The sequence below is a fragment of the Juglans microcarpa x Juglans regia genome, chromosome 5S, assembly GCF_004785595.1.
Source record: "Juglans microcarpa x Juglans regia isolate MS1-56 chromosome 5S, Jm3101_v1.0, whole genome shotgun sequence".
Lineage (NCBI taxonomy): Eukaryota > Viridiplantae > Streptophyta > Magnoliopsida > Fagales > Juglandaceae > Juglans > Juglans microcarpa x Juglans regia.
This window is the reverse complement of record NC_054603.1, coordinates 15,587,812-15,599,689: the sequence shown is the minus strand read 5'-3', so window position 1 is coordinate 15,599,689 and position 11,878 is coordinate 15,587,812. Positions and strand designations below refer to the sequence as shown.

At 39.6% G+C, this 11,878-nt stretch overlaps 1 protein-coding gene and 1 pseudogene across 1 annotated transcript; both read left to right on the top strand.

The window, feature by feature from the left end:
- The first annotated feature begins 6,593 nt into the window (after window positions 1-6,593).
- LOC121266915 (putative germin-like protein 2-1) lies at window positions 6,594-7,455 on the top strand. Its single transcript, XM_041170764.1, has 2 exons — window positions 6,594-6,705; window positions 6,920-7,455. The coding sequence occupies exons 1-2, from the start codon at window positions 6,594-6,596 to the stop codon at window positions 7,453-7,455; spliced, it is 648 nt and encodes a 215-aa protein (XP_041026698.1).
- Window positions 7,456-7,839: 384 nt separating this feature from the next.
- The window catches only part of LOC121267134, a 30,441-nt pseudogene continuing 26,402 nt past the window's right edge, over window positions 7,840-11,878 (top strand).

The following is an 11,878-nucleotide window of genomic DNA, read 5'->3' as shown; positions in this document are numbered from 1 at the left end:
TGCCACCCCACGCCGCTAGCCTGCTCCACGTCATCCCCACTGCACAGAGAGCATCACTGGGCACTCACCCAAGTCTGTTGCTCCCCTCTCGGCAAGCCAGCCTTGAACTCACCCACTGTCCTCTCCGTCCCTCTCTCTCTCTCTCTCTCTCTCATTAGTGGGTCTCTCTCACTCATCACTCTCTTTTAGTGCACCACTGTCGCAACAACCACCATCCACTGTGACCCAGTTTCGCCATGACCTCCTTCCCCACGATGCCGCTATCCCTTAGTTTTCCTGGGGTAAGTTGCTGCTGCCACAATATCACTGTTTTTGTTCTCTTGTAGTTTACTTAAAAGGAGATATATACATATTTATATATATATATATATTTATATGCATCCGTTAGTTTAGTAGATGAAGAATTTTTACCGTTATGCTCTCTGATCATGGAAGCTTTAATCGACTTTTGGTTTTGGAGGGGTTTCTTGTGGGCCTTCAGTTATTATTTATTATTTATTTTTTTTGGACTTAGACACTTGTGATCTTTTTTATGGTTAAGTTGGTATTTTTTTTAAGAGACAGATTTTTTTAACGGATTATTTATTAAGTAAATACTGAGGGTATTTTAGAATTAAGTGATATTTTAGGGTTATGAGAATTTAGGTCTTGAATAATTAAAATAGGTTATTTTATCATCTTAGGCTTAAATACTGAAATACGTATTTAATTGGAAATTTACGAGATTTACGTGATTATTTTATAGGTAACGATTAATATTTGTTCGACATTGTTGAGGAATTTTTTGAAAGGTTAAAAAGTTCAGGTAAGCGGGGTTCCTATGCTAGACTTTGCATAAAAAAAAGAAAATGAACTGAGGTTAATTTATGAAAATGTGCATTATATGTTTTGAAAAAAAATGTGAAAATAACCTCAGTTATTTGTTCGTCATTACTCATTGGACTCTGATGAAAGAGAAAGCATTTTTGTCATGACTAGTGTAGACATGAGCTTATTTTTGACATTCTATTTCTGACCTATGCAAAAAGAGCGAATATGAAAATTTGTGCATGATTATGTAAATATGCTTTGGATCTACTTTGATTATGAAGATGGTATGATTTTGTTCAGTGCTCTGTTTGGATAAGATGTGATTTCTGAAAACCTTTGGCATGACTCTCTGATTCTGAATTTGATTATGTTTCCGCACTGTTCAGTTACGGCTCTGCCACGGGTGATAATAATGGCATACGGCCCAACCACGGGTAATAATAGTGAATATGGCTAACCACGGGTTAAAATAATCGATACGGCCCAACCAAGGGTAATAATAGTGGATACGGCCCAACCATGGGTTATAATAGTGGCTACGGCCCTACCATGGGTTATAGTAGTGGTCTCTGTTTTGAGTACACACCTTGGTGACATAGTGATTTATGTTCTGTTGGTTATTCACAGATGCACAACCCTATCACAGGGGTTACACATGGCCTCTGTTCTGATATGATATTTCTGATGATGATGATGATCATTTATGCTATACCAAATGATTTTTTGAATGAAATTATTACTAAATTTTCGCTCTGATATTTTGATAACGTGTTTTGCTTCTGCACTCTGAAAATGGAAATGTTTTGTTTTATATTATGATCTCTGTAAATGCTCATGTTTACACACTAATATATGTTCCCTGCTTACTGAGTTGTTGATAATTCACCCCTTATCTCCACAACAATTTTCAGATGATGTTGATATTCCAGTTGGAAGTCAATAATAGGAAGTGTTAGCAAGGCTAGTGATCGTAGATGAATAAGTGCCAAATAGCACAATTCTTTATTGACGAGTCTTAGTTAGTAGAATTATTATTTTATGTTATTTTGGAGTTTTGAGTTATGGATATGTCCGAGTCTGTGGAGATTTTAGTTTCTTTTATTGAGGTTTTTCTACGGTGTTTTGGTGGATGAACATATATTTTTTGTTTGAATAAATGAGTTTATGTTTTATTTGGAAATGGAAGTATTTATAATTGTGATATGAGAGATGATTTTAGGTTACAGGAGCTAACTCTTCGGACCTCTAGGAACGGGCGTTACATATTCTCCTAATCCTATGGTCTCATTCGAATCTAATTGTACTCTAAGTAAGCGTCCATAAAGCTGAGCATATAGTGGCTGACAATCCATGCTGAAGCTCCTGCAGTTCTACCTTATCTTCTTGGCCTTTGGGTCCACATTAAGGCAATGCTCCACAATCTCTAGATTGATACCTGGCATATCCTTGTGGCTCCATGCTAGTATGCCCCTATGATCCCCACAAGCCCAGTACGAAAATTCTAACCAATGAGCTCGGTGGGCTTCATTTTTAGGTTGGCTAGGATTTTCGGCTAGGTCAAATATGGAAGGAATTTTTTGGTTTGTATGAGCCTAAGGTTGGTTCCTAGAATTTAGGAATTCAAGAATAGAAGATAGGGTTCGGATCCTAAATTATAGGACTTGCTTATGGAAGATAGAGTTTGAGTCCTAAATTATAGGACTTGCTTATGGAAGATAGGGTTTTCGACTATGGCAATTGGGATGAGTGATGGTGAGTTACTTTAGGAAATATGATAATGTGAGGAATCAAAATATGAAGGATGAGGTTAGGATATGTTTGATATGCGAGAAAGTGCAAGAAAATATATGGACAATGATAGATAATTAGATGGAAAATGGAGAAAAACTCATAAGATAATCATAAAATCACCACCTATTTACGAATTGCAAGGTGATGTCCCTCTCATTGGGATTCATGAATTTCACCCATAAATCTCAAATGCAAAAGCACCAAAAAATGTCAAGAACAACTCAAATCGTCCACAAGGAAAATTAGCCAAAAGATCACAATAAACTGTCAAAAAGACTTTTCTAAAGCAATAACATAGGAGGGAAAACCCTTAAAGGTCCACTTTCAAATGTCTTGGGTGGGCCCCATGGTGGGCTCGTAGCATGGGTTGGCCCGTGGTTGGCCTTGGCTAGCCCATGACATTGGCCATAGGCATGGTCAGCTACTGGTCATGGCCTACTACGGGTGTGCGCCTAGCCCAGGCCATGTGGCTTGGGTGTTGTGTTGCTGTCATGCGCAGGGGGTGTCATGGCCAGGCGTGGGCCTGGGTGTGGGGCTGTTGCACTCAAGCAAGGCCTTGGGCATGCATTGGCTGCTGCTGTGTGCTGGATTGCTACGTGTGCTACTGTGGTGCGCGCTGGGGCACGTCATGGCACGACCATGGTGTTGTTATGGCCAGGCTGTGGCTAACCTCGCTAGGTGCCTATAGGGTTGTAATGGAATAGACCATGGGGCTGTCAAGGCTTATCAGCGGCAGTGTCAATGCATGGCATGTGGGCTGTAAAGGCATGTCAGCAGTAGTGTCAAGGCATGGGTCGTGGGGCTGTTAAGGCTTGTCAACGACAGTCTCAATGCATGGGTCGTGGGGCTATCAAGGCTTCTCAGGGCATGGTTGACAGCTTGGGTATGGGCCACTTTCCTTGGGGTCTTGATAGTAGGACACCCTATGTGGTCCTCCTCGGTGAAGGATATGAGGGATTCCCCCTCGGTCTTTGGTTCGCTTCATTGGATGATTGGCCGCCAACCCTTTTTTATATCACGCCCTCCAAGCATGGGCCTTTCTGGAAAACTCTGCCACTCCTCCTCTAGTGACCCCCTGGCTATGGTCACGATCTCCCCAAGTGGGGACTCAACCTAATAGGGTTTCCTCGAGGGAAGCTGGGAGCCTTGATCCGTGGATTTCTTGTTTGGGCTTTCGCTCCAGCAACTCCTTGGTCACCTTTGAGTAGGCCTGTTGGTCTGCTGCTAGATTTGGGGTCAACCTCGTGGGCCGTGTGTTCCCTCCTCCTATTTCACTATGATGGCTCAATGTGGCATTGGTAGTGGTGGCCAGACCCAATTGAACCCTCTGCTTTGCTGTGATATCTGCATCATAGGTCAACACTTTGGTCCTCTGACCTTCAGCATGTCCTTCGCATTGATGAACTTGACTGCCTTGTCCATGAATTCTCAGCATTGCTGGTGTCGTTCTGGCCAGCTCAGCCATGAACTGGGCTCCTAGGCCATACCCGTCCTAAGAGTGTTGCCAACATTATCTCCTTGTCTTAATCAGTTGTCATCAGGTATTCCCTGTTGAAGCTTGCTAGGTACGCCTTTAGGCTTTCATCTCCCTGTTGCTTTACCGTGAGAAGGAATACTGCACGCTACCTCCATTACCGGCTAGCCATGAGCTAGGTTAGTATATGCCTACCTAGCTCCTCGAAGTTGGTGATGGGCTTTAAAGGTTTCTAGGTGCTCGATGGGGTCTTTTGACCTGTTGTATGGCTCGATGTGTGGCACCTTGAACTTGGGAGGGAGCGGAACCACCATGACTTATGCGCTATATGGCAGGTTAGTGCTTTTTAGTAGATTGTCTATGGATGACGATGTTCCTATACGTTTTGCCATCTCCTCATATTTGTCCATGAGGTCGTGCAAACATTTACTCATTCTTTTCCTCTCTTCCTCATGGCTTGGGGCAGCCTCAGCCTCCCCTTGCTACTCCTTGTTGGTGTGTCTTAGCTAGTCTTAGTCCATTTCTCTTCCGAATTTCTTGCTTCTCTATCTCAGGGCCTTGTTCTCCTTTGGTAAATCCTCCATTTCTGCAACCATCTTTCCCAAATTCTCATCCATTTCCTTGAGCCTTCTTTCCACCTCGTTGCTGGGTGACTCCTCCTCTGCCATGGCTCCTCAATTGAGGACCGTCTGGGTGTACATGGCAATAGATATAGTGTGTCAAACTATTTCAAAGATCTCACAGATGTCACCATTGTTACCATCTATTTCAGCATGCCTACTACCCTACTTGGTACATACACATAGACTGGCCCTTGATCACTCAAGGGGAGCCTCCGTGGCTCAACTTAGTCTCTTTTCCTCCCAATCAAGGATATACAAAGAGATAGGTAGATGTTCTTACCCTTTTGGCTTCCCTTCAGCTCGTTATATAGTACCAGAGTGTAGCGATTGCCTTCCCTTTCTTGGGCAATATGTTGTTTGCCCATGTTCTGACAGGGACCTTATCACACTTACTAATATGTCCCTTTTGACATCTCCCGATGTTCGAGGCCTGGCAAAAGCAGGCTCCTTGAGGGGGTGCCTCACAGCATTTAATGCAGTAACGCTCCCTACACAGTGCCAGGGAGGGGTGTTACCGCATTTAATGGAAAGAAAATAACCTTTGCCTGTAATCACTCAGCAAATCTAGTCCAATGGACACACTACTTGAAAGCTCCGACCATTACAAGAAAATAACCCTTGATCATGATTTCCAAGCGAGATTAGTCTGACCGACATACTGCTTGGTTACGCCAAATCTTTAATCGAAAATATGTGCTTTGCACGTAGAATCTTTACAGACATATATAGGGTCCTACTAGTTGGCCACCCAGCACTTACTTCTTGGTGTGACCGCTAGTTAATTCTCTTTTTTCTTTTTAAAAAAATATTTTTTAAACGCTTTTCAAACATTTTAAAAAAATAAAATGCAATAGTGATCAAATCTAGGGAACAAACCTAGGGGCCAAACTAGCATTTTCCATATATATATATATATATATATATATATATATATAGATAGATAGGTAGATATATCCATCCTTATCACTTCGGACGGTAAATTGTTTATCAATACCTTGTGTTGTTAGGATGTTGGATATACAAGATATCTTTAAGAGAGAACGCGATAATAGTTCAAGATAGTTCAGTTATCAATTCTTAATTAAATTCTTAATTAAATAATTTAAACCAGTGATCAGAGCCTTCGATAAAGTTATAATACTTTCTTATTTAATTTTTACAATTGTATCATATGGCGCCGTTATTCAAGAGATCCCTAAGAACCGAAAAACAATGCAAATTAATTCCCTGGGGTCAATCATGCAACATATATCACCAGCAAGATAAAAACAAATTCTTGCTAGGTATTGCATGCAAAAGCGGAATTTGAACTATTTATTTGTCCATCGACGTTCTAGATCATCCTTTTTCCAGCTTTTTTCTTTTATTCCAGCTAGAAAGTATATATATATATCTAGGATCAATGAAAAGGTCATCGTCTTTAACAGATCATAGATTAATTAATGTTATAAATAATGCAGGCTTTAATCTAAGCAGAATCTACCGTCCTTCCGGTACTCGATCGGACTTGCATGGATGTATTTGGTCAAAGATTAAACGCGTACGTCGATAAGATATAATTCTTTCCCTTTCCAGCATATTTCTTAGCCGGCCACAAAATCATAGCTAGTGAAACCTTAGCTAGCCTGCATATATCGTAAAGGAGATTTCCTGGAAATTGCCTGTTTTGATCTCGATCACTTGTATGCATGCAGCGCCGGTGTTGGAGACTCTTTCTCTGCTTCTTAATGACATCTTCGCTTTATTCTTCCATTCTCTTCCTATATATAGGAAGCTGCGTACACAATTCTTTCACAGCTCTCAAATCTCAGTTACTCTCTTCTAGACTCTTTATACAACATCCTCTTCCATATATATATATAGCAACTTCTTAGTACTCATACAGTACTTTGGCAATGGCGTCTCGCTTTCTCCTGCTAGGACTTCTGGCTTTGTCTTTCACTGCCGCATTGGCCTCTGATCATAGCCCTCTCCAAGACTTCTGTGTCTCGGATACAAACAGTAAAGGTACAAAATGAACCTAACATATATCATGTCTGGTTTTGTTGTAATATGCAAATTTCAACTAGCTAGGCATGTCAGTTTTGATATGGGGAGGTAGAAGCTTCTTGAATAAGCTTTTTCTTTTTTCCTTTTTTTTTCCCTACTACAAAGTTTATATCTTACTCACTTTCAATTTGTTCAGTACTTTATTATTTATTTTATTCTTCATTGCATGCAGTGGTCGTCAATGGTTTGGCATGCAAGGATCCTAAGACGGTTCAAGCCAATGACTTTTCCGCCAGTGGACTTCATATGGCTGGCAATACATCAAATCCAGTCGGTTCAAAGGTTACCCCATTGACAGCTGCTCAAATACCAGGACTCAACACTCTTGGCATTTCACTTGCTCGTATTGACTATGCACCATGGGGCATCAACCCTCCTCACACTCATCCTCGTGCCTCTGAGATCTTGTTGGTCTTGGAAGGTAGTCTGGAAGTTGGGTTCGTCACCTCTAATCCAGAGAACCGACATATCACAAAAGTGCTACAAAAGGGTGATGTGATTGTATTCCCGGTTGGCCTCATCCATTACCAAAGAAATGTAGGCAATGGAAATGCCATCGCCATTGCCGCTCTCAGCAGTCAAAACCCTGGTGTCATCACTATTGCTAATGCTGTGTTTGGGTCGAAACCGGATATTGCAAGTGACATTCTAGTTAAGGCTTTCCAGCTGGATAAAAATGTCGTCACCAATATCCAATCCAAGTTCTAGACAGGCCGCCAATTTGTGTTTGACAATGGTCTTGGGACAGTTTATGTGCAAAGTTATTTTTCTATTAAGTCGTTTCTTCATGTCGAGTCAACAATAATTCTTTGAAGGAATTAATAGTGTATTTGTTGGATTCATAGATTTCTTATATGTTGTTGTATTGTTTCTTTTGAATTTTCTCTCAAACAATATGGTTATTGTGGACACATCGTTATCCATTTGTTCTCTTTCTTTCCATCTGTAATCTCATCTTTGTTTTTATAGAATGGGTCGATTCCATTTTCCAGGCAACATGGCATGATAATTTCACAACCTACATGCACTAGCTAGATAAATTTGTAAAAGTGAATTTCCTAATCAAATATAATAAAATCTGCTCAAAAGAAAATGCAGGGGTAAAAATCTAATTAAGGCAAAATAGACATTAAGAAAAATATGAAAAACAAAACAAGAGTCATCGATCATCTAAATATAAGCATTAAAGGACAGTTAATTTTGTCCATCAAACAAAAAATATTTTAGGACTTCTTGCTTTGGCTTTCACTGCCGCATTGGCCTCGGATCATAGCCCTCTCCAAGACTTCTGTGTCTCGGATACAAACAGTAAAGGTACAAAATGAACCTAACATAGATCATGTCTGGTTTTGTTGTAATTTGCAAATTTCAACTAGCTAGGGATGTCAGTTTTGATTTGGGGAGGTACGTAGAAGCTTCTTGAATTTTTTCTTTTTTCCTTTTTTTCCATACGACAAAGTTTATATCTTACTAACTTTCAATTTCTTCAGTACTTTATTATTTATTTTATGCTTCATTGCATGCAGTGGTCGTCAATGGTTTGGTATGTAAGGATCCTAAGACGGTTCAAGCCAATGACTTTTCCACCAGTGGACTTCATATGGCTGGCAATACACCAAATCCAGTCGGTTCAAAGGTTAACCCATTGACAGCTGCTCAAATACCAGACTCAACACACTTGGCATTTCTATTGAAGTTGGTTTAATGTGATATTTTTTCCAGAAAACTCTTCATATTATGTCTAAGTTTACTAAGTTTAGTCTTTACTATTATTAGCTAATCTTGGAAGTTATCTTTTTGATTTAAAGATGTTGTGAGTCTCAATGTAAGCATATATATCATATTAATGAGAAATGAAGGTGTAGAACATTTAGAATCAATCTTCACATTGTAGATTGAAGTTTCTCTCAAAACCTACTCTGTTTTCCTTCCATTTTTATCAACAATTGGCATTAGAGCAAACCAAGTTGATCTGAACGGTCATCAATGGCTGCCTTTGGAGCAACTACATCAGTTCTCATCTTCAGTGGTGAGAACTACGACTATTGGAGCATAAAGATGAAGACTTTTTTCTTATCTCAGGATCTCTAGGATGTAGTAGAAAAAGGAGTTGCAATTCCTTCAGAAGGAGTCTCGGACTCTGCACAACACAAACAAGAAAGCACCAAGGATGCAAGGGCTTTGTTTATTCTGCAACAAGCAGTGACTGAATCAATCTTTCCAAGATTGATGAGGGCCAATACTTCAAAGGGTGAGTGGGAAATCCTGCAGTCAAAATTCCTGGAAATGCAAAGGTAAAAATAATCAAACTTCAAGAACTGAGAATGGAGTTTGAAATTTTAAAAATGAAGGAATCTGAAGAGGTGAATGAGTATTGCTCTATATTAATTAAAATTGTTAATTAAATGTGTGCTCATGGCGAAGAGGTTGTTGATCAAAGGATCATTCAAAAAATTATGATTAATCTTCCAGAAAAATATGATCACATTGTTGCAGTAATTGAGGAATCGAAGGATCTACAAACTTTATCTGTTACTGAACTGATGGGATCACTTCAAGCTCATGAACAGAGAATAGCAAGAAGGAGTGATGGTTCCTTGAAGCATGCCTTTCAATCTAAAGTAACACTAAAAAATAAGAAAGTGAAAGATTATAAGAAGAAGCCATATAAAGATCAAAAGCACACAAATTACATTCAAAAAGAAGGAAAGATAAAAGGGAAAGAAAAGCAAAGTGAGTTTCCACCTTGTGGTATTTGTAAGAAAAAACAAATCATCTTGAGAAGAACTGCTATCATCTCGAGAAGCCTCAATGTTGGAATTGCAAGAAATTTGGACATATGGAAAAAGATTGTAGATGAAAAAACAATCATTAAGCTCATTATTTTGAAGAAAAGGAAGAAGGTGAACATCTATTTTTCGCTTGCCAAGCTATTATAAAAGAAGAAAAACTTTAGTTCATTGACAGTGGGTGTAGCAACAACATGGCCTTAGATGAATGCATATTCACTAATTTGGATTCCTCTGTTAAAACCAAAGTTAAGATGGGTAATGGAGATCTTGTTGAATCCAGGGGCAAAGGCACAGTGGCCATCTCGACAAAGAAAGGTACAAAGTTTATTAAAGATGTATTACTTGTTCCTAGTCTTGATGAAAATCTGTTGAGTGTTGGTCAAATGATGGAATATGGTTATTCTTTATGCTTTGAGAATAATTTGTGCAAAATATATGATGAAAAAAAAAAGTTGAACTTGCTGAGGTAAAAATGGGAAGAAGTAGGAATTTTCCTACTCAATGGAGCTTTCCTAAAGCTATGGTGGCAACTGTGGAAGATACTATGTTATGGCACTATAGATTTGGACACTACAACCTCAACTCCTTGAGATTGCTGCACCAAAAGGAGATGATAAGGGACTTACCTCTCTTAGAAAAAGAAGCACAAGTTTGTGAGGGATGCATTCTTGGGAAACAGCACAGGCTACCCTTTCTTTCGGAAAGCACATGAAGAGCTAAAGAAAAATTGGAACTGGTTCACATTGATGTGTGTGGTCCAATGAGAACTTCAACTCACAATCAAAGTAGATATTTCATTCTCTTCATAGATAATTTTACTAGAATGATGTGGGTATATTTTCTTCATGAAAAATCTAAAGTTTTTGGAACTTTTAGGAAGTTTAAGCTACTGGTTAAAAATCAGTCTGGTCATAAAATTAAATCATTGAGGAGTGATCTAGGCACTGAGTATAACTCCAAAGAGTTTGAGAAATTCTATGAAACAGAAGGGATTGAACATCAATTAATAGTAGCATATTCTCCCCAACAGAATGGAGTATTTGAGAGAAATAATAGAACAGTGATGGAGATGGCAAGGTGCATGTTATCTGAGAAAAAAATTGCCTAAAGAATTTTAGGGTGAAGCAGTGAATACTGTTGTGTTTTTACTTAATATAGTACCAACAAGGGTAGTAGAAAATCAGACACCTTATGAGGCATGGAGTGGAATAAAACCCATTGCAAGTTTTCCACGGGTGTTTGGTTCCATATGTTACATCCAAGTTCTATCTCAGAAAGGAAGTAAATTGGAAGAGAAAGCTGAGAATTGTATTTTTGTGTGATATAGCACCATTTCAAAAGGCTTTCAAATTTTTAACTTGGAAACTAGAAAGCTTGTTGTTAGCCGTGATGTGAGGTTTAATGAGAATGCCTCTTGGGATTGGGAAGCTGAGAAGGTAGTTCAACAAAGTGTAGCTGTAACATCCAAGCCCAGTCAGGCTGCTTTATAAAATTTTGGGTCATAGTTATGAAAAATCGTTTGGGATTACGAGTAAAATTTTTAAAAGAGCGTTTGGGCTTAAGATATTTTTGGCGGTATAAAATTTTTAATAGATTTGATAATTAGGTTGTAAAGTCTTTAATGGATCAAGTGTATGTTTATCAGAAAATTTATGGGATAAGTGTATTTATTTTAGGTTGAGTAGAGACCCAAAACTTTAGATAAAAGCCATGCAATAATCTCTTACATGATCCAAAACGTGGGCAAAGTATATTTTTTCTTTTTAGGCTTAAGAGCCCAGAATCGTGGAAGCAATTTCACTCCGTTGCACGGTTTACGTCTCTTTTCCTTTTTCATGCAGTCCCTCCATTTTTGTTCTCTAGGTTTTTATCTCTTTACTATATATATCGTATATATATGCTAAGCATCATCAACCCTAGTATTGTGCCGCTCGTCCTCCTTTTCTTAGAATATCAAACTGAGACCTCCACTCCAGCCGCCAAACCAACCCAAAGTGCCGAGATCCTCCACAAAGCTGCCCTTCACCACCGCACCCGAGAAACTACTCAACTGCAAGCCTCCACGTTCAACCACCGTGGGAGAACAGCAGCAGCAGTCGTTTGCCATCAGGAACATCCTTTCCGCGCGAAGTCCAGTAGCGCAACACCCCCAGCTCGGCCACGGGACACCCAGTCGCACCACCTTGTCACTCTGGTTCCTCCATCCCACGTAAATCTCTGCCCAGACCCCACCGCCATAGCCAGCTATGAACCCACGTCGAAAAACACCAACCTCAAACGCACCGAAGGACCTCTGGTTTTGCATCTCAAAACGAACTTCATCTTGTTCGGTGCCACCA